General features: G+C 40.0%; 1 protein-coding gene and 1 non-coding gene across 13 annotated transcripts in view; one reads left to right on the top strand and one right to left on the bottom strand.

Moving 5' to 3' along the window:
* Positions 1-23,712, top strand: part of TCF4 (transcription factor 4) — a 344,588-nt gene that overhangs the window by 147,577 nt on the left and 173,299 nt on the right. For all 12 annotated transcript variants that reach the window (XM_045521494.2, XM_045521501.2, XM_010961328.3 and 9 more), the window contains one exon: positions 22,974-23,038. In XM_045521494.2, the coding sequence (XP_045377450.1) occupies positions 22,974-23,038 (65 nt within the window). The remainder of the gene's footprint in view (positions 1-22,973; positions 23,039-23,712) is intronic.
* Positions 8,445-8,518, bottom strand: TRNAA-GGC (transfer RNA alanine (anticodon GGC)). The gene has a single exon. It is a non-coding gene; the product is annotated as a tRNA-Ala (tRNA).

The following is a 23,712-nucleotide window of genomic DNA, read 5'->3' as shown; positions in this document are numbered from 1 at the left end:
ATATTTTGGAAAGAATATTCTTACTGGCATTTGTATTGTGAAGGCATTGGTTGGAAGCTAACACTAGAATCTTTGTTTACCAACAACCAAGTCTTTGAAGAGTGTGTGTGTGTGCGCGCGCGCACGTGCACATGCACGATGTATATAGGAGTATGTACTTATTTTATAAAACCCTGGTGATTTTGAATTTACTTTGTGTATATGTTTTGGGGGAGAGGATATTGAAACATTTTTCTGGGATGGGAAAGTTTTTGTGCTTACATGCAAGGCTGCTCTAATATCAAGCACCATATTTAAACATCACAAATGTACACTAAGCAAGGGACAGATGCACACGGAATTTAAGCAGAGTTTTTCTAAATGGCAAATAATTAGAGGGGAACAGATGCCTATGGGCAGCAAAGGATGAAATGAGGTACCAGGAATTTTAAAAGGGAGATGGAAATACATATGTAGAACGTAGTTGTTCTCAAGGATGTTTCAGCCTAGAGGCTGTTCTTTCCCAAAGTTGTCTGTTTTTGTGGGGTACGACATTAAATTTTGTTCTCTCTTTACCTATATTCCACAAAAAAAAAAAAAAAAATAGATCCTGCTTATCATTCCAGAGTGGGAGCGATTTTCTTTCGAACCTCAGTTTTGGATGACTTTGTGGGCTGCCTCTCTTTTCTTCTCTCTCCCCAGGGCCGTGTCCTTTCACAGGACTGCCAGGATATGACATTTCTAACAGTGTCACTCCTCATTATTTATTATTTATACCCCATCTACCTCCAAAAGGGTTTGCAGCTAGCCTACCAATAAAAGACGCCTACGAATGTGATTATTTTTTTCCTGATGTGCCTTGTAGGATGGACATGCCCTCCTTGGGTCACGTGGGCTGTGTCCACCTGAGAACTCTGTCGGAAAGGAAACAGACCTCCAAGAATAAAGTAGAGGGGAGCGCATTAGGCATTTCGCATCTCCCTGTAGAGTGGTAGTTTAAACAGCAGGGGCACCGAGCAGAGAGATTCAGCAACGCAGCAAAGCTGAGCCGCAGCACCTGATCATTATCCTCCAGGTCTGAAATTTACCTGTTGTGCTCAATGTAACAAAAGAAATGAAATCTCTGTAATTATATTGGAAGGAGGAGGAGATCATGTTTTAGTTCCTTTGATCTTGAGCGAGAATAGGCTCTCCTTTTGGAAATTTAATTTGAAAGAATCCAACATACACATCTGCTTTTTGTACTGCAATTTCTATTGAGCTTGAAAATAGAAATTTATTAATGCAAATGCGTAGTCTGTTGTTCCTTAAGGAAAAAAAAATACACATTCAAAACACAAGGTGATCCTTTCTACAGAGCGATGGAAGATTTTAATAAATATGTTCTCTGTCTTTCTTTTGGAGTTCAGGGATGAGGTGCCTTGTTAACAAGGACTAAGCATTAAAATTACAGGATGCTTTGGGGAACAGAAAGATTCATGATTACTTCAATATTTAAAAGTTTCCGAAGGACAAATTAGATGGTAAAGAAGATGAGAAGCATACTGAATCCTCAGAAGAAAAAAATAAAACCCAAAACAAGTGTGTCATCAAACGGTTTTGAGAACATGTTTGAATTGATGGTTGGGCCCATGCTAAGAGACAAAGCTTTCATTTCAACGAATCCAATCTGCCTAGTGTTCTGTAAAATTGCCTTTGCCTGTAAATGGAATGGCATGCAGATTTTAGGTGGGACATTTTCTCACCCAACTTAGCCTGTACTCTTTATTTTTGTACCATTCCATGAAACTGCACATAAATGACATTTGACTTAATTCTTAGCATGGCTGGACTGCGTGTTCTATTTTGTTGAACTTCTTCTTGTTCTCAGTGTTAATTTCCCAGTAAAGCCTAGAATGTCATGAACATTTTGGGACATAAATCCCTTAAGCTATTTTGCGGTCATACAGTTTGTTCTTTGTAGGGTTTGAGTGCTTTCCTAAACTCCGTCTCATCTCCAAATGGGCAAAAAAAATTATAAATTGTTGAGTGCCCCCAGTCACTGGATGAGCAATCGTCTCCTAAAGCTGGGAAAAGTGTCCGTTTTCAATTCTTTGAAGCAATAAAGCTGATTCCTTATATTATTTGTTCTCTATCAACAGATCTCAAAAACTCAGTTATAAATTACTTAAGCTTAAGAAGGAGTTCATGATTAAAAGTATACTGAATTAATAAAACCGGTCTTTCTTTTTCTGATGTGATTTAATGGGATTTTTTTCAAAGTTGGTAGGTGGGTTTCAGTGCTTTCTGTTGGTTACTTTCTTCCCCTTGTGTTGTTTTTTTGTTTTTTAAGGAACAGAAAGCTGAAAGCCACACAGAGTTAGGCTGGGAATTAAGAATTCTGAGTTTAAAACAGGGAGCCTGTCCTTAACTTGTTGTGTCTGCTCTGGTATTTCTGTTGTGTTGCCAAAGTAGACTGTGACCCTTGCAAATGTACAATTTCATTTGGGTTCGTTCAGTGATTTCTGGATGAGTCTGTGACATAGGACGCCAAAGGCCACGGAAATTATTTAAGACACAAAATGTTAGGACAGGGTTGGCTCCTCAGAGGCTTTTGAGTAACAAGGGTTTCATCTGAACCTATTTTGGGGGGGCCTTGGAAAGTACTGCTCAGCACTTCCAATTAATTAATTTCTGACATTTCAATCGAATTGTGACTTTGTCCAGCCACAGACATCTTTCTCCTGCACAGGCAAGAACTCCCAAACAAAATTTCGATGCCTAATGGCAGACAGTTGGGGTGCGGCAACCAAGCAGTCACCCTTAAAAATTAATGAGCTTCATGATGGTTTGAGAAGTGATTGTTGATGGTGGTTGGGGAGGGAGGGGCCGTGGGGATGGCAGAAGGAAGAAGGCTGGACTCCTCGTAAGTGACAATGATGGGAGCCCCTGTCCTCATCTCCCCTCCCCGTTTTGCCTCCCCCCTCTCCCTCCCCCCCCACCCCCCCAGTCGCCACCCCTTCCATCCTCCTCTGTTCGCAGGAGCCCCGGCAGATAGAAAGACAGGGCGATTATGAAGACGTCAGTTGGAGCGTAGGCAGGCGAGAGGGGCGCAGCGCTCCAGATGAGGTCCGGGGGGAGCCGAGGAGGGTCACTCATGGACGACCGTGTGTGTGTGTCTGACAGACTGTGAAATGGTGCGTTGTTGCACGGCTGCGCTGCACCTGGGCCCTTCATCTGTGATTGATTGGTTTGGTCATGTGTAATGGTCCCATCTGCTCTGTGTTGTTTTTCTTTTTTTACTTATAAACACCGTTCCCAGCGGCTGGGAGAGGATGAGCTATGTTTTGTCATCTTCACTTACACTTTAGCTCAAAAAAGTGGTCAAGTAGGTAAGCTCTAAAGTCTGTCCAAGTAATGTGGCAGCAAAGGCCGGGTTTCCCCCTTTGCGCGCGCGCGCGCGTGTGTGTGTGTGTGTGTGTGTGCGCGCGCCCCACTGCGCACGCGTGTGTGCCTGGAGTTTTCATCTTGCCTGTTAATATCTGGATAGTTCATGAACCACGGAAGCCCAGAAAAATCGCAGAAATGATTTGCACGAATCTGTATTGTGACTCTTACTGCAGCGAGGAGTTTTTTTTTTTTTCCTCTTTTTTTTTTTTTTTTGTAACGGAGCCAATACTTAATTAAAACCGCTGACATCATGGTGTTATAATTAAGCGTGGCATTAATTAAGCTGGAATAACGATTTTTTTTATTAAGAGCTGCTTCTATTGTATAAGACCATTATCCGCTAAAAACAAAATAATTTTAAAGCAAAAATGAATTCCCTCTAAAGGAGCCCTTTTCAACTTCCCCAAAGTCCGGCCTCAGGACTGTCGTCATCAGGGCTGTGTGTGTGCGTGTGTGTGCAGGAGTCTGTGTGTTGGGTGGTGCTGGGATGGGGGGAGAGTGGAAGTGAAATTTGTTTTTTTTCACCCAAAAATGCTGATCGGCTCCTGGCATTCTGATGGCTAATTATGCATCGGAGAGCTTCGACAGCTGCATTCATCATCATAAAATGTAATAATTAATGACATTCCAACAAAGAAAAATATGCAAATGAGGACTCATTAGCATTTTCATATTCAGCTTTGATAATGCTTTTGCTGACAAGGTTGTAATTAATGAAAATTCATGTCGCAGTCAGGAGATTGGATCGGTTTCATTCCGCTCACAATTCCCAAATGCTTGCATTATGGAAAATCGGCAGCTCTGCCAACTTTTCAGGGAAGAAAAAAACACACACACACACTAAAAGCACCAGATGCAAATTAATGGTAGGGAGTCTTTAACTCTTTAAACCACCCCCCTGAATTTCCATCGTAGGAAACATGTGATGAGTTTTAGCCTAAGAACTAGATTCTTTTTTTTTTTTTTTTAATAACAGCCGTGAAAGTACTTTTATTTGTGAACCAAGTATGAGAATTTCTGGCAAACTTTTTTTTTTTTTAATATTAAAAACAAAACTCTCCACCTCTCCCCCCTGTTTCCTTTTCCCTTCCAAGACTATTTAAATTTACATAGTAAAACATGTTAGGACAGCCAAGCCCCAGCGTGTTGTGTTCTGTCCTCTAGCTGGCAAATTTATGCCACGACAGTTTATTCATCCTCATGCTTTTTGGAGACACCTCGCCACGCATTTATGCTTCGATCTTCCGGTGCCTCCCTCTGTGTGCTACCCATAAGGTTGAAAGAAAAGCAAGTATTTTATTTCTCTATTCAGGGTGGGTTTTTTCTTTTTTCCTTTTTTTGGATGATTTTTTTCCCTTTGCTTTTTTTTTTTTTTTTTTTAAATCTATTCCCTTTGTGGTTTAGTGGTGTAAGAGTTTGGGAATGTGCCCATAATTCTCTCACTCAACACTTCTGGTTTAGTGTTGGGCTTCAAACGTGATTTTAAGAGACCCTATACAATCAAAATGGGTACCCAGAAACCCCAGAACAGACATATCGACAAGCGTTCAGTACAGAGAGCTATTAATTTATAAACCTTCTGTGTGCTGCTTTCAAAATGTGTGACTGGAGATTGGCAAACAACCATTTGGTGCCAACCTGGTACCATGTTTTGTCAGACTAGCCTAAAGTTAAACTGAAAGTTCTTTCTCAGTCTCAACACTAGAAAGTAAAAAACCTAAACTGAATTGTAACTTGATTTCAGATTTGATCTTCAGGTTAAAAAATAATTATTACTAAGTCAGATCTCTCTGCTGAGGCAGATTTTTTTTTTTTTAAAGATGTGTATAAGGATTAAGAGAAAGGGAGAATGAAAGCATATTTCTTCATAAATTGTCAAATTTATAAGCATTTTCACTCTCAAATGATATAAAACAACTTCAGGCAGTCCCCAAGATGCAATTTCCTGTTTATTTAAAGTTAAGTTGCAATTCCCAAAGTTGCTAGCCCAGCATAAAGAATATAAATATGCCTTGTTAGGGGAAGATAGAAACTTTGAGTGGCTAGGTTTTGTTTTTTTAGAGTATCTCAGTGAAATTGAAAGTATCGTCAGTTATTAAATGAGAAACTTAAAAGTACATCTTTTTTTCCCCTATTATGCAATTAAGACTGACTAGGTTTTTATTCCTTATTAATCTTTTAGAGTTCCAAGAAACAGAATTTTATTTCAGTCTCTGGCTTTTTCCAACTTTTGTTTTGTCACAGTTTGTGAGTGAACGTCTGTGTGTAATCACACATGTTGTGTAAATGTGTGTGTGTGTCAGTGTCTAGAGATTATGGTGTGTGGGTCTGTCCTCTTTCCTTTAAAATCTATTGTGTTAAAATAGTAGGCAGAAGAAGATTTTTTTTTTCCTTTAGTTTACTTATTTTTTATGCGGGCAAACTGCCCATCCAGATGGTAGAATTTCACCTGTAAGCAATCTGAAACGAAAGGTTAATTTTGACATTTTATAGAGCTTTCTTATTTCCTTTTCATACAGTCCAGCTAAGTGCAGAGTAACTACTCAAGATGTTTCCTCCCCCCTCCCCCACCGCCCTTTTTCTTTTAAAGTGCTTCCTGCTGTGATTGGTCCTTTTTTTCCCCCATATCTGTATTTTGGGCTCAGTTAGAATCTGTGGCTTTAGGCACTTTGCTGCTATTGTCAGAACCACATCTGATGAAATCTTTGACCACCTCTAATATGTGTAAATGAGGAAGTGACGGCAGCAGTGAAGGAACCAGTGTCGATCAGCAGGTTAGTGGGGGAGAAGTGGAGCATTTTAATTGTACAAGTTCAGCATTCCACTGGCTTTGATAAATTCAGTGTGAGTGTTCTCCTCCCACCAAATTTACAACCCCTCCTTTCCTCAGTAATGCCTAGCATGGTGTTAGCAAGCGGAATCTTGAAATCCGGTTTTATTTCCAGCGTGGCTAGCCTCTGGTGGCTTCTGTGACTGAGCAAACTGGAGATGCTTTGAAATTATTTGTTGAGCTGTTATCAAGGACTCTCATTGCTCCTCAAAGCAGGTTTGGGGGGCTGTTTGTGGAGTAGAGTGTGAAAGAGAAAGGGGAGTATTGGAGATTGCCTTCACTCATAATAATTGTCAAAAATAATTGTTTTGAGTACTGGCCTCTTGTTTTTGTTTCTAAAAGTCCTTCATTTGCATGAATTATTTCCCGAATTATTTATATCCTAAAGATGGCTCTAGGGGCCATCTTCTTTGGTTCATTCCCTTGGGAGAACATTTTTGAAAGTGCCCCATTAATGTTGTACCTGTTAAGATCTGGGACCCTAGTGTAGCACTTTTGATTGCTTTTTCTGTTTCCTGTTTTGCAGATGTTAATTCCTTTGGGTATTTTTTTTTTTAAGTGATGAGATGTTCACTGTCCAGCAGCAAGACACGTTTCCTGGAGTTACTGAACTCTGAAATAGGATACCCGAGGGCGATCAGTTTTACCCTCTCCAGAAGCTCTGGCTTCAATCAAGGAGAATTACTGCCCCGTGACTGAGAATTTTAAAGTAGTTGTTTCGCTAACACATCATAGGTTTTCTTGCAGGTATTGCAACAGAATCAACATTTGTTTGTGGCCAGTGAATCCAGGGCTCCTGGACGTGCTCTCATCCCGTTGTTTCTCATATTTCTCTTGCAAACTTTCCCATTGGTCGGGGTCTGTGGAGAGATTTCAGTGGCTGGCTGGTGGAAATGTTTGAGGGAACATTTGCGTATCAAAGCAGCCTAGATGTTTGCAAAAATGTTTGCTTGAGAGAAAGAAAGAAAAAAAAAAAAGAAGAACCCACTTAGGATTAGGAAGTAACAGCTTTAAACATTTTAAAGCATTTGTGATTTCCCGGAGAATATTATTCATGAGCCAAGGCCTAACTGAATCGCCCGGGTCAGGCCAGTATCCGTATTTTTAAAAAGCTTGTAAGATAATGACTGTTTTGCTTTAGGCTTAAGAGCTGCACCTAGGTGCGGTATAAAAATTCCCTCCAAATTAAAAGACACAGGTATATCCAGAAAATCATTGTTTATGATTTAGTGAACCTATAAAAAACGATGGAGGAAAAGGGCATCATGCTTTTTCCTCCTTGATACATGTTCCTCCAGAAAACCCAGTTGTACCGCTTTCAGATGATGCTCGGTTCTGCTGGAGTCCGTACCCTTTCTCTTAATGGTGTTCCTTCTCTTTTTTCTTGGTAAAGAGTTTAATGTGGACATCTTGGTGTTCAAATTATTAAAGTTTCAACTGCATTACACTGATGGGTTGGAAGCAGCACATACAAAACTCAGTGCAGGCCAGTTTTTCCCGTTTGCTGACAATGTAGGAGTTGAGTGTTGACAATGACTGTACTTAAAAGCCCCTTGGATCAGGTGTTATTTTACCATCTGGACATTTTAATTAGTAATAAAAATGTGGATCTGGACGCACAGAAATGGGATCAGCAGTACGCGACGGCGCAGTGCGCTCTGTTGGTGTTGAGGTGTGTGTGTCTACATTTGTGTGTGCGTGTGAGTGCACGCATGTGTAAGTGTAACTGTGTGTTGTGTATGTGTTCATTCCTCCCAGGAAACCCAAGCATAGGATTCTGGTGCCTTTTTCAAATGGGGCACTATCGCAATTCCAAAAAAATGTGGCTACTTTTCTTGAATAAGAGGTAAAAATATACAATAAATACACTTGCATTCCTAAGTAATACTTACGTGTATCCTTTGAGTGCTCATACTTCCTCATGTAATACATGGTATGGCATGGTAATCAATGCTGACGTTAGAGGTCAGCGTGGGCAAAAGATGTGACTCCAACATTTCATAGCTGTGTGTCCTGAGACAGATAACTTAACCTCTCTGAGTCTCCCTCTCTTTTCACATATAGAATGAAAGCATTGACGATGATAGTTACGATACCTATCTAACAGGATTATGATGAAGCTTACAAGAGCATGCAGGTGAAAGCACTTGATAAAATACAAAGAACTCTAACAATCGATTTTTAAAAAATATTTATCTCCCCTTAATGGAGGCACTGGGGATTGAACCCAGGACCTCGTGCATGCCAAGCACACGCTCTACCACTGAGCTACACCTATCCCACCCCCCAGCAATTGATTTTTGATACAAATTACCTGTCATAACTCATAACTATCTTCATAATTCAATAAATTATCTCATAGTAAAAAAATAAGAGTGATGTAAATATAAGAGTGCATTAACAAATCGGTAACTTTAGGATCACCAGAAAATGTGTACATAATTTTAAACATGAAGCAAAGTGACCCATTTCTGTCTAGTATCTGGATATGCTCTTTGAAATAATGTTATTCTTAATTAAGGCAGAAGCGGGTACGTTTGAGGGAAACAGTGACCCTCTGGAGAGATGGAGAGTGAAAATAGTTTAGGGAAATGAGTCTCGGCGTCTTCTCGTTTGGAAAGATGCATGCGTGCTTCTCTTGATCATTATGAATTTCGTGTTTGCAAACCAGTGTGAATTCTCTAACGATAGTCATTATTGTTTAGAAAAACCTGCCCATTACAGTTTATACACAACACACAGACACACACACACACAAACACACATCATATTATATATAAATTTGCTCAAGAAGGCGTCCTTCCCCAGGAAGTGAGGCTGTTGATAAAATTGCTATTTGACGCTGGACCAGATGAGTTTGGACACTTCGTAGAAAGCTTTTGCAGTTTTTATTACAGGTTCAGTTCTCATCCTGAGAATCCTTCAGAAAGGATTTGTTTTCTTAAACGCATGGTATAATAGAATACTATGGTATAATGATGCGATTTAGGTCCTTTCATTCATTTCATCTTCCTCTCCCTTAATATAATAAATGCATACCTTGATTATAATATAAATTTTATTTACATTATATTGTTTCCAGCAACAAATACTTATTATTAGAGACAACCTGGTTTTAATCAGTGCCTTAGAAAGCTTAGAAGACTATGGAACATGCTATTAGCAGAAGCATGCAGGTTCCTTTCCAGTAAACTGCTAGGAGGAATTAAATTCAGCAGAGGCAGTCTTCAGCAAATTCATTCATTTGATAAATTTTAAGTAAACTACAGAAGAAACAGAAACGTGCCAGTGATGACTGTACAGCTTTTCAGATTTGGGGGACTTGAAAGTGGAAACCAGTTTCATTTAATAATTTGTCAGTTTCATTTAAACATCCCAGTCTAACCACCAGTTTCATTTACATGTATTCTAATCTTGTTGAACAGAGAGGCTCTACATTTTATTTGCTTGGAACTTTTTGAAATGAGGCTACAGGTCCTCCTCTTTGAAACTTCCCTCGATAAAAATGGTCCTGTGTGCCCTCCCCTTTTACAGTTCAGTGCCGACAGTCCTGAGATGAGCAAGACATCGCGGGACTCCTTTGAAATTATCTCATAAAAAATTATCTAATAAAAGGAATTCAATGAAAAATTGACTTGGGGGGAGCACTTAAAATTTAATGAAAAAAAAATAAAGTGATTCAAAGTAAAGTCTGAAGCCTAACTCCTTAATTGCGGTGCATTTGCTTAGTTCTCCTCTTCCAGCGTCGGGCCTGCTCTGATACCATATGGCCCTACCATGGAACATTGAACTTGTCAGATATAATGGATTGCCCTGGAAGCAGATTTTTGCTTTGAGCGTTCGGCTCCTTTCTTGCATTTCACTCTCAGCTCCGGGCTGCAGGATGAAGGATTGTGGTGGAAATGCAGAGAAGAGACACACAGTTGATTCCCCTTAAGAGAGTGACCTATATGCCACGAAATTTTACCCACGTAAGGAGGCATTACCCCCGCCACTGGCCTTAGCAGGCTGCATGTCAGGATCATTTAAATTTGCCTGGACTTAACAGATTGTGTAGACATTTCAGCATTGAGTGCTTAGGAATAATAAAACGTCATCATTTTAACTTATGCAAAAGCGGTGTAGCCACATCGGCCAAAAGACAAGTATTATTTATCATGACCTACATATAACCTGAACCACCTGGTTTGTAGATACTGTAAATTAAGTTCAACTCTCAAATCTACCGAGAATGCTTAAAAAAAAAAAATCACCTGATGAAGATGTTACACGGCTTCATCATTTTTGTTGGGTGAGGGAGGTGAGGTTGAAATAATCATTTAGGGGGATGGACAAGTAGCATTTAATGATCCTACTAAGCTTTCCAACTTGAAACTTAAGTGCTAATAACCTTCTTCTGTTTATTCTAACGTAGCTGAAATTAGAGATTGGCCATCCTTTGGATTATTTAACTTTTATCTGTAAAAGTAAAAAAATATAGTATCTGATGTTGGCTTTAATTTGGTGCTTTCATGGAGTAACTCATATTTTTTTTTCTTTTCTTTTCAATTGATGATGTTGTCTCTGAAATCACAGGCTCAGAAAGTGCTAGGAGGACTTTGTGGCTTTTGCATCTATAGGAAAACTTCTTTTAAAAGAATAAGCAGTAGTGCCCTTTCCACAGGTGCACGTACACACATCACTGCGAGGTAAAAAACTGGTATGATCTGCTGTAACCCCAAAGCTAATATTGTAATACAGAGACTCAGAATAGGCAACTTACAAGTAATCAGTCAAGCACAAACCAGTGGAAAAATAAGTAACTTATGTATCTCAATTTAACCATAAAGTGGTACATATTTGATTACTCTCGGGTTACAAAAATTAATTAATAGATTTGTATATGACACATGACATTACTCTAAAACTCTCCTTGCAAAGTGTAATTTAATATGCTCACCAAAACGTGTGTTTACATGTTAGAAATTTAATATTTAATTTACTTTTACAAATTTTTGTTTTCTAGATAATTCTTAATACAGATCCATAAAAGCTGCAGTGGCCTTAATATAACCTCTCTTCTGTACAAAGGAGAATTATTTCTTCTTAATGAACAACTTCCCACGAAGCAGTTTAGAAATCTCTGTTAAAGTCAGCATTGATTAATAAAGTGTACTTGCGTCTATTTCTTACTAATTCTAAACTGAGCATATTTGTTTTATTAATGCCACTAATAGGATGATTTTTTCCCCCTTTCCTTGTATTCAAATTTTGGTCAAGTTTAGTCCTAAATGAGTTTGGGTGGTGCATGGCCAGAGCGAGCTCTTGTTGGGGCATGTGCGCCCTCTGCTGGCTGCTCGGATTGGAACCGACTGGTGTGTGGGGTTCTTAATTTCTTTTACTTTTCAAGGTTGGGGTTTTTTTTGTTTCTTGTTTTGTTTCTGTATCTTACACAACTAATCAGATATTTGCAGTGATTATAAATTTGTAGGTTAATACTGAGTATGGTGATTAACTTATTTTTATTAGGAAAGGAAGGATTTTTTGGGGGGTATTTTTGGGGAGGTTACTTTTGCTAAATAGCCTCTTGATAGCTCAAATAACATGTAAAGTATATGCCACTCTTGAGTTATTCAGTGGTTGTTTTCATATGACCATTAATCATATTTCCGCTGCTTTTGTAGTTCCTCCTGGCCTGATTACGCTCGAGAATTCTTGTTTGACTAAGTTGGAAATGGACTTAAAAAAATAAATCATTGGAATTTTGCAACATGACTCCTTGTGTGTAGGTAATGCCCCTTAGAGAACTCCGTTAGGCCTGACGGTTTCCACTTGCTTTGTGAAGGAAAATGAGTGTGCATTTGCATGGCAAGGTTTTAGGAAGGCATTTTTGGCTTCCACGCAGTGCAGACCAAATGGCACTGTCCCCCTGGGAGACATTGAGAACCAAAGTTGAAGTGGAACCTTTTTTTGTTTTGTTTTGCTGCTTTTGGTTGTTGTATACAGAGTGTGAGCTGTTTAAGGAGCAAATCACTGATGGTCTCTTTGTTCCCAGGTCTTAGGTCTAAGTCATACAAGGCAGTTCCAGAGGAAACATCTGGCCTCTCCACCATCACGTGGGTGGAGAGCATCCTTGGGTCGTGGTGGTGAAAACAAGGCCTCTGTATAATGAACATGTCTGTAAAATAGCAACCGTTTTTGCTGATAAGTTTTCATCAAATTCTTTATAAAAATTAGTTACGTGTAAGTGATTTCTACGTATCTCTGAAACGACTTGGTTGAATCAATTCAGTGATTGTTCTGTGCTGAAGACACTTTGGCTTTTTACAGTTCTTTTGTCTTTGCAAATTTCTCCAGTTTGTAAGCAAATTCCATCAAAAACTCCCTAGCCACCATCCCTAATGTAGAATGCTCCAAGAACGTAAAGGAGCGAGGGCATGTCATCTCGGTTTTCCCCAGTTTTCCATCTTTCCAATTTCGGGTACTAGTTACCTTCAAATTTGTTTAGCATAAATCATGTGAGTTTTTATTTACGTTGATTTATTTAACATTTTCAAATAGCTGCAAACCGCGTTCTAACAGATACCCAGGTCCCGCTAAGTCTGCTTTAATGACAACCTGCTGTGGAGTCTCAAATGTGCATCTTTCCTGTTGTCACCTGTTGCCATGCTGAGTTCTGTTAGGTGCTCTCTGTGCTTTTATCTGCATCATACCCCTTACGATGTCATTATTGGCCACTTCACTCATCTAAACTCTTAACTCTTGAGAATAATGTCCATCGTTGACTTAACCATCAGCCTTCACGTGGCAGGTACGCGTAGGTACCCGACAAATATTTATTTCCCTATGCCGTGTTGTTTGGACCTCTCTCACGACTGTTCAGAGGATTATTTTTACACATTTCAGAACTGAAAATCGTTGTCTGTAAACATCTATTTCCCGCGATGTATTTTGTTTTCTTGCATGTTTTTGACGGGACGCGGGGACTGCTCTGACTAACCCCCTTTCCTCCGCCTTCCTCCGCTCTTTCTTCTCCCTCATCACCCTTTCCTCTGCCTCTCCTCTTCCTTCCCGTGTCCCCCGCCTTCCTCTCTTGACTTAGTCATGCTCGTGTATTCGGAAATTGGGAGGCTTTTCTTAAACAGTAGTTTATGTACTTTTTTCTGTGAACCATCACCTTCCTTTAACAGGGAAGCTGGACTCTGGGTCGTTTGGTCCTGTTTCCCTCCCAGCTTGGCTGTCATGGGGCCATTCTTTTCAAATTGATCTTGATGTGCGAGCTCAGTGCAGCCTTCCTACTCTTTGTCTGCTCTCTGAGTGCCTGGAATTGTATTTGGAATTGTGGGTTATTTCACCCCAACTTCTTAGTACTCTATATTTAGGGAATATGGACCCTGTGGAGTCTAAGACTAGGGATGTGGTCATCTAATATGTTACAGATACATATATAAGTGACGCTTGGATTATCCTCTGGGGTTAAAAATGTTACTTATATACATATGTATATATATGTAAGTGTAATGCTGTGTTATACATATGTATAAACTATATTTAAAATATCCATGCAATCCCCATCCCCTTTATATTTTTGTGCATTCTTGGGTTTCTTTGCGTGTGATTTCTTTAACAAATGATAAAGGTTATATTCTAATTGTTAGTTGTGAGCTCAGCTTGAAAACCAGGGCCATTGCCTACATGCCATGGCGCTAAAGTATGTGATTTTCCTATGTAGACATTCTATCATGAACTTAATGCTAAAACTTTTTGTATGTTTTCTGTTTCTTTGTACCTAGTTCAGAGTTTGGTCATTTTTTATTTTTTACATTTAATGTTAGTAAGACCCTGTTAGAACATCAGTGTAATGGGCAGCACATAATTTATTGCTAGAAGTAATTTATGTGGTGATTTTCTTGAAATTTGCTGATAAATTCCAAATAATTGAGCCAGGCAACGAAGTCTTACTCATAGGATATTGTCTCCGCTACAGCTGGCCAGAAATGTACTAGATTTTCTCCAGAGGAATCATAGGATCAGATCCTCTCCCCCAGCGTGGACTTGTAATGCTTTCGGGAGAGCATGGGGAATACATGGACGAAAGGGCCCTTTTAGGTTAACAGGCTAAGTCAGGTTCACGAGACGTTGATCCTGGAGTCTAAAGTGACCTCTGTCTTGGAGTAGAAACAGGGAAGAGACACTTTCGGAGCAGTGGCCAGTGGGGCTGATACAAGAGGCTTGTCCTTCCACCTCCAGGACACTTATGTCTTGGAATTCTGTTGTTTATTCTGGTCATCTACTGGGTAACGTGAGATGAATTTCTTTAAAACAACCAGTCTTCATTAGTGGAGGTGAACAAATGCGAAGCCCTAGTTCACTGTCAGAAAAAGATTTCTCTAACCCACAAAACGTAACTATCTGAAAGGGTCTTGGAGATCAACACCTGTTTGCTCTTGAAAAATTCAGCTCAGTAGGTTGGATTTTGGGTCATAATTGATTTTTTTTGTTGTTGTGATCTACCAGGTTAGCAGGTCTGTTGGAGTTTCATCTGATCAGGAACCTTAAAGGCTAAACCTGTTCACTTAAATCAGTTATTCCTATCCCTGGCTTTTTGGACTAACCAGTGGAATTGTAGTTTGAAAAATAGAGATTCCAGACCCCACTCCACTGAATGCAGGTACCCTGGGGTAGAGAACCCAGGACTCTGTTTTAAGAAAAGTTTTGCTAAGGATTCTCATGATCAACAGGGTTTCTGAGTCTTGGAATTGAATTTGGGCGGATAGCTTTTCTCCACACCCATCCTGTGTCTTCCTTGCCTCCTAAGGACACAGCAAAAAATATTTCACTTCTGCTGGCTTTTAATACCTTTATTGTGTATTGCAACATTGACTTTTTTTCATTTTTAGAAAATGAAAAATGGTCACATTTCTTCAAATGAAAAAACAGAAGATTTCACATGCATGTGTTGTTTCTCCAGAAGCCCCACAAGTCCTTAACTGCCCTGGCTAAACCCAAACACCATGGACACAAATTGCAATAAAAAATACACAATAGGGCAGGCAGAACTGGTGAGGTCTTATTCACATAAAGCCAGTGGTAAGTTACTCAGCAGGAGTAAGTTGAGCGATCTCGGGGTTGCCCTGAGTCCTTCAGGTCGTCTAGGGGACCTTTGTACAAATTGCTGATTCAGAAAATCATTACTCTGGTGGCTCAAGGGGCACTTTAGTGGCCTTAGAGAGTTATTTGACACACCTCCCCAGACAGCGAAGTTATCCCATGATTATGTTGATTAATTGCACACTCTGTGGAATTAGTGTTATTTTCCGCGAAAGGTTTTCCTGCATTGGGAAAAGAAGGCACAAACCTCGTGTGCTGTAATGCGCGCTTCGCCTGAGCGTGACGCCGAGGGAAGGGACTATTTTGGCTGTCGTTGTCTAGGGCAGGCACGAAGGATCGAAGGCAGCACTTTGATTTTGCATCGAGAAGGTGAGTTTTGGTGTCCTGGAGGATGGTCATCCAAAATGTTGACCAGTTCTTGCATTTCCATCCATCCAAGGCCTCCAGAACGCCTCTTTGACTTAACGCGCGTTGAGTTGACAGTCTTTGAGGAGAGGATTGTGTTACACAGCGAGAAAAAGACAAACGGCATAGTCTCTGTTGCCACAGTAGATACTGAGAATACATCTGGAGCGCTCCAGGAAGAGAAGGCTTGTTGTACAAACAGGCTTTGGTACAGAAATTGGTAGTTGATGTTCTAGCTTTGTCTGTGTAACTTCTTTTGTTTGTGCTAAGCAGGTTACCCTTTCTTAATTTTAGTGACCTCATCTATACAAATAGGGGTTAAAATGCCCACCTAAGGAATCCTTAGGGCCTGGTTGTCTTAAATAATGTAAGTTAAGTTACTCTGCCTACTATATAGTGCTTTACAAATGTGAGAGCTTTGGGGAGAATTGAATATAGATTATGAACACGGTTCAGAATCCCCCTAAATAAAGACTTTTGGTGATGCCTCGAGATACTCTTGAGTATGTCTGGGATTTGGGTACACCCACTGTTTTGAAGGTAGTGTGGTGTCTAGACGAGATGAGGTGAATCGGTGACAAAAAGCAGCCAAGACCCTAGTTTTCCGGGGTCAGAGCTCTAGGTCATTACTGGGCGCTCTATTTTGATAACTTAAGAATGTCAGTGAAAGAGAAGACTGAAGCTAGTCTTTCCTGGGAAAATGACTCTCCCCCTGCTTCCCATCATCCTCTGCTGCAAACTATGTGCCTAATCACTTTTCCCCCGAATTTGCTTTCTGTTCTCAGTTTACGAAGAAGGGGAGGAAGAGAATTTTCTAGGTTGTGGAATGACTGTTTTATATGCTGGAATTGAGTTGTGATTCTTTTGGCATGGAATTTATTAAATTTGAAATTTTTAAATGCCTCCTGGTACAGTAAAAATCTGCAGGAGAGAACCAATGCTGTTCTCTGAATTTTAGAAATCAGAAGAATAATGTCAGCTTCTGATTTCTTGCAAACCCAGACTCTTACCTCTGAGCTAGGATCAGGGAGAATTAAATTGGACCAGCTAGGCAGAACGACAAAGGTGTGTCTGCATGGGAACATCACGACCAGTCAAAAATGTTTTTAGGTCAATTAAAATAAAATGCAATTCAATTTTTAAACTTACATTATTTATTTGTTGGAAAATTGCAAACATATGTTAACCTAATGTACTCTTTTACATGTTAAGTTTTTTGTAATAGTAATTTCTAAAATTCCTCAGGACTTGTTCAGTAGGCAAAGAGAGGCGGGCAGGTATGTGTATTCAAGTAAATTTAGGAAAGTTATATTAAAGGAAATTAAATGTCTACACTGCAGGACTTCTCAGAGCTTTAACATGCTAAGATACAATGTAAATTTGTGGGAGGAGGGATATAGGTAGCTTGTAACATGTGTTTGCTTTTTTAATTAGCCTCCCCTTGGTTTTTTTCGGAGTCTATTGTGGGGTTACTATTCCACAGAAGAGGCTTGTAAGCAGTGCCGTGTTGTCCTATAATGTTTTTTATTTTCACTCTTCTCTGTGCATTAATACGAACGCGTGTTCTTCACATATGGAATGTGTAGAGATGCAGTTTGCTGCCATGTTTTTGTTGATCTGTTGCTTCCGGTGAACCTGGAGATGGTCGCAGTGCACTGTGCAACGTCACAGGTTCTGGTGTCCATCATTTGCACAGCTCTAAAGTACCTAGAGACCTTTTAGAATAAAACGCCATGTAAATGTAAATCATCACCACCTCTAAGACACTTTCATTAATTTCATATCAAATTCATGAGTCTTTTGAGCTCTGGGATTTGAGTCTTCAGTATTGGGCTTCTCACTTACTTGTAGATTTTTTTTTCCCCCAGAGTTTAAATCCCTGCAGCACAGAATAGAGCTAAGAGCCCAGCCTGTGTGATCAAACTGCCTGGGTTTGAGTCCTGGCTTTAACACTTACTGACTTTGTGACCTTGGGCAATGTACTGTATCTCAGTTTTCACATCTGTAAAATGGTGTTTATATTACCTGTTGTGTGGACTGAATAAATCAGTCTACTAAAGCCCTTTGCACAGTGGGTAAGACAGGAAAGGACTCAGGTATTCTCATGTGGGCAAGGGAGAAAAAGGCGTGGAAAAGAACCGTGAATAATAACCTCATGTGTATTTTCAAAACCTCTATTCCAGTTATTGTTTAATGAAAAATACTCTTTTTCAATATGCCAAAAAAAATTAATAGGGTAACCAGGGATGGGTTGGGGTTGGGGACAGGGACAGAGATTTACTCTGATTCATACGTGACTGTGATGAGTTCCTCAGTCTCGTGGCAGGAACAGAAGGCTTGTTCTTCAGTTCCAGAATGAGGATTGACAATGGAACAGCCTTGCTCAGTACTGTCCTGCAGCATCAGATTATTTTTTATCAAGGTTTCTCATAGGATGATATGTTCCACTGTAGAGGCACATCTTTTCCAGTGGTGAGTGAAGTACCTACCACTTGTATGTAATGTTAAAAGTGGGCCTTTGAAGAATGAAAGGCTAGAAACCCACCCCTGACCTTGTTATCCTGCTGGTCAACCACCACTGGGCTGGATCATCTATGTCACAGCTTATCTCCAGGAATCATTGTGGATCAGTTGTTCTTGTCTGTCTCTCATTCTTTCCAAGTGGATTGGAACTGTCCAGGTGTAGTAACCTACTGAAGGTGACACTTCTTAGGTATATCTCTGTGAATGAATGAACTTCGAGGCCATTCTTTCCTTCATGTAACATTTTCATTCTCATCCAGTTCCCATGGCATTCCCTTACAACAGGATACTATGGATATGTTGGAAATAAAATTAGAAGTCAAATGGAAAATTATGTAAGACTTTAAAGTGTTAAATTTAGAATTATAGAGACATTGGTTCATCATACTGCCCTCAAAAAGTAAAAACATTTTTCCTTATCCTCCTTGGGGCAGCAAAATGAAGAATGGTTGAATAAATCAGCAAAAGGATTGGCCTTTAAAATAACTGGAAGTAGCTTACATTTTCTGCTCAGATTGAGTTTTTCAAGGGCAACAGGAGAAACAAGTGACTCCTTTATTGACTGCCAATTGGTGCCATTTTTTAATAATCAAATTTAAATATAGCGGGTTTTTTTCCCTTTTTTTTTTTTTTTTTTTTTAAGCAGCTGATGGGTTCAATTTGGACAAAACACATGTTGACTTTCCGGATTGCTTGCTCCCTGTAGATGCCGACTTGCTCTGGAGAAGGGGCTGCGTGTTGATCTCCTTTGTCTCTGGAAGGGTTGATTGACGGTTGTTGTGTCTGCTCATTTACAGCGTTTTCCTGGTTTCATTTAAAAAATTGTGACATAGCATTACACGTTCCTTGTATACATCATTTCTGCAGAAGAAAGTTGTTTAGCCAATATGTCGACTTAGTTTATGAAATCCTCTCTTGTCGCTTTCATTCAGCCTTCAGTGTCCCCCCACTAGGTCACGTTATTCGTTGCATGCACGGCAGATCGTCACCAGCAGCAAAATTTAACATTTGGTCCTTTTAGGTATAAAAATGAATCAAATGCTTGACAAGATTTGTTTCTGGTATGGATTTCAGAGTTGTCCCCCCACCCTCTTGGTGGGCATACGACAAATGTTACTAATGGGTACTTTTAGTTTTTAAAATATGGACAACAGTACTCCATGCAGTAAAAGACTTGAGCGATTAATGCTACCCTTATGCCTCTTTGGAGTAGTTTTAGCCATGGGGCTTGGCACGGCCACCGTTGTCTTTGTGCCAAAAAATATCCGCAGCGGCTGTGGTGTTCCAGTACCGGAGGGTTGTCTCGAAAATTCCGCAGTGATCGCGCCGGTTTGTTCATCACAGCTATCTCTTTTAAATATTGGGGCAAACAGCATCTTTAGCTCTTTCAAAGCTCTGTTGTGGTTGTGGGGATGGGGGGAGAAGAATGGAGGAAAGAAGCTGTCCGCGCCAGCCAGTGGGTCTAAGTGACAAAAACCCACGCCTGACGTAGAGTAAACACATGTCTTTGGGAGCTTTTGTGTTTGAGAGCACAGATAGTGACTTAAGAATCCTACTCAAACATGCTATCAGGGCTCTTGAAAATTTTATTATCTGAAGCAAATGTTCCTGTGCATTTTAAGCAGAAGATCGACATCAAGACCATAGCTAATTTTCAATGGACAATTTACACAAAAGATCTATGTTTTTTTTCCCCCTGGAAACTGAGGTGTCATTGTAAAATGGCTGCTTTTTGGTCATTAGGAAATTAGAGGAATAGATACATTTGAGAAGGTGCTTGGGTTTATCCACAATCCCTGATTATTTTGCTCCCAAACAAGGGTTTGGACTCTGAGGACAGATTTATAGTTGAATTTGGGAACAAAAAGATGTAATAAAGTTAAAGGCTTACACTATCAGAATGAGACGCATTCACTGATGATCTCTGGAGCAATCTATTTGATGGTAAAAGTGGATGTTACAGATGAAATCTTTACAAGGAGCATAATCCTTAAAAAAAAAAAAAAGGAAAAAAAAAAGTGCACCTCCCAGCCTCCTGCTGGCTGCGCTGCCTCTTTGGTACCTCGCAGACTTCGACAGAGTCCTGGACGGGTGCCCATTGATGTCATGGAAACACTCAAATTACTGAGAATGATTCAAGTCTATGCTGGTCTCTTATCCTCCCCCACACAAACAGGAGTAGATTTTTAACCCTGACAACTTGTAATTTGCAGTGGGTTTATTTTTGTATCTGGATAAATATTTTTTAACAAGCAAAATTAAGATTAAGCAGTCTGTATCTGATATGATAGTAAAGAATGCTGCGTCCATGTAGCCAAGAGGACCTGGGGGATGCTGTGCAGCATGAATTCATATTCTGCTCGCCCCTCCCTCCCCTCCTCTCCTTTCCTAGCCCCTGTTCTTTCCAGTCCACTCTCTTTCCTCTCTCTCCTGTTTATTATTATTCATATTTATTCTCTTTCTCTCACTCACTCATATGCTTACTATTTGCACTGACCCCTTCTAATTTTAAAATAATGAAAGGAATCGACCTAACTTTATATATACATAAATGGTGACATACATACATATATATATGTAAATGAACTGAGACAAATCCTGGTAGGAAAATTCATCTCTCCAGGTCTATGTGCTGGAGTTGAGTTGGGAAATGATGCCAGGTGGTGAAGTTCTAGAGGGGGTACCTTCAGTAACTCCTTCTAGAGAGAGAAATGGGTAGCCTTTCTTCCTTCAAACTGTATTTCACAATCCAATTTTTAGAAATTACCAAAAACAGGACACTAGATGTTCAACTTCCTAGGAAGTCAGAGTAAATTTGACCTTATCTATCTGTCTTTCTATCTGTTTGTTTGTTTGTCTGCCTTTCTCCTTCCTTCTCTGTCTGCCTTTCAGCTTGTTAAACAGGTGAGTATTATGTCAAAGGGAATTATGTCATGGTTGTATTGAAGCTTTTTAGATGCAAGAGCTTAAGGAAGGATATACATCATTTGATTGCTTGTAAAGATCGAGCTTTTTTTGGTTAGTATTTGTGAAAAGAAGTTAAAGGGTACAAGTAGCTTTCATCTGACTTACACAGAAGAGTAAATTTGTCTTTTTGACCATGTATACTTCGGAAACAGGCGAATACATCTTTTCTTTAATGCAAAATCCTCATACAATGAAAGTTACTCTTTTGGACCTCCCACGACTGACAGTATGTGAGATGGTGTCCTGTTTTGTTGGAATTGAAACTGATAATGGATTTTCTACTTTGCACTAAACACTGTACCAGAAGTTGGTGGTGTGTGTGGGGCGGGCTGTTTTCCCAAGTTTGAGATTCATTGAAGTCAGTGGAAAAGTTAATGCTGGGGGGAGAGGCTTAATTTTAAGACCCAGTTTTGGCTTTCTTTGGAAATCATCTTCCATTTTATGTATGTAGCGACTTCCATGCAAGGTGCACCTTTGGCCAGGTTGTAAGGTTTCTCGAAGATACGTTGTTTCTGTGGTGCCAGGAAGACGTACTCTACACGTCATTGGACTAAAAGATGAAAATGAACACTGCTACTTCTAACATTTGCGCTAACTTGAGTTGAGGGGGAGAGACTTGGGCTTCGTAAGCTTAGAAAGATCCATTCAGCCCCTCAAAATACTAGATTGGAATTTTTCCATTGGGAAAAAGTATAGTGTCGTCATTGGTGTAAAAGACAACGTACCTTAAGCTCTAGCCATGAAGGAAAAACGTATCCTTCAGTCCTGAGTAGGGTGAGGCTTGTGTTCTGGGCACATGGGCAGCACGGGCCCTTTTTAATGTCCTTGTGTGGACTGTTTTCCATAACAACTCGTTGTGTCTCACTAGGTACATTCTCCTGCTCAGCTCTCTTGCCATGTGGTTTCATTGTCTCCCTTGTGAGTTATTAAGGCTAAACATACTTTTAAAAGAACCAAATGGGCATCCTTGATTTTTATCCTTAGACATGGCCAGATAGCATCTGAGCCTTTATACCGAACAGTCTACAGATTAAAAAAGTGGGTGGTTAGAATTGGAACAAGACATTGACGTTCCATTGTCCCTTGCTCTGCTGGGTCTACTGGTAGAACCCGAAGTTGGGTCGGCGTGGGCAGTTTTTCGAAAGCCCTCTCTCCCCCACGTAAACTCCATCATCATCGTGATCATGATGGGCCTTACTCCTGGGAAAAGGAGTTTAAATGAGAGCGGGGGTGGGGGGAGAGCGAGAGAGAGACCTAGAAATTTGAATAGTTTCTTTGCTTTATTCACCATCTGGAGAGCCCTGATTGATTAGCTTTGGCCCCACCATTAAGTGTCAATATAATCAATGGGAATGACTAGGCTAGGGTCATTACATAGATAATTTGCCTGCTGTGTAAATAAAAATGAAATTGTTTAAATTTTGTGAGAGAAAAAGATTGCGAAAATAAGGAATGACAATTTGTTTGTTAGAGAAAGTGGAGGCCATTGGAATGACAGTTTTTGGAAGTGTGGAGCAGTTTGGCTAAGAATAGGAATGAAGGATATTTTTTTTCCAGTTTATCATAGCCAGAGTGAGGAAGTGTTATTGCCTCTCTTGCTTGCAGACATTGCCAGTCGTGCCTACTTTACGTATGTAAACATCGGGGAAGAGAAGTAGATGTCTGTTACCTGGAGGAGTTTTTTTGTTTTTTGTTTTTTTTAAAGGAAAAATACAATTTACACTTTTTTTGTTGTTGTTTCTCTTGGCAGGTAAAACAGAAAGGGGCTCATACTCATCTTATGGGAGAGAATCAAATTTACAGGGTTGCCACCAGGTAAGTGAGAATCTCGTTTTGGGGAAGGGTTGAGAGAACTGACCTGGTAAATCCGTTTGTTTTGTAAATTAGATGCTGCATTGTAGACTGTGGCATGAATGGACTGGGAGTCTGCCGGTGCCTGTCTCTTTTAAAAAGTAATGAAATAACCCAGAGCATGGAAGTAATAGACACCTTATCGTATCAGAACTGCACTCCCTGGCTTGTTGTTGTATTTTTAATCCGTCAGCCGGTACCAGTGGCACTGTTTGCAAACCGGCGATGCCAGGTAAAGCGGTTCTATCAAAAGAGTTTATTTGCAATTAAGAACTTAAGAATTTCTTAACGCTGGAAATGCTTCGTGCAGCCATGTGTCAGATCCTGGGTTCGGGTGGCCACTGCCCTAAATTATAGTTTTCATAGGGGCTGTATGATGTTGTGTGAAAACAGGGTTGTACTGAGGGATAAAAATGTCTGTGAAAATATGATTTGTTGTCCCTTTTTGTTTCTGAATTGTTTTTGGCTGGAAGTCAAGTCCAGCAGGCTAACAGCAAAGCCGTCTCAAGGGAAGCATGCGTGAGCTAGAAAAATAAGAGTACTTTAATTAAATAATAAAATGCCAGTGTCACACGAAGGTATAGCATGTGTGTGCGTGTCTCTGGGCACTCTGCATTTGCATACTTCAACTCTCCAGA

Source organism: Camelus bactrianus, chromosome 30, assembly GCF_048773025.1.
Source record: "Camelus bactrianus isolate YW-2024 breed Bactrian camel chromosome 30, ASM4877302v1, whole genome shotgun sequence".
Taxonomy (NCBI): domain Eukaryota; kingdom Metazoa; phylum Chordata; class Mammalia; order Artiodactyla; family Camelidae; genus Camelus; species Camelus bactrianus.
Note: the sequence above shows the minus strand (reverse complement) of the source record. Positions and strands in the feature narration are given on the sequence as shown.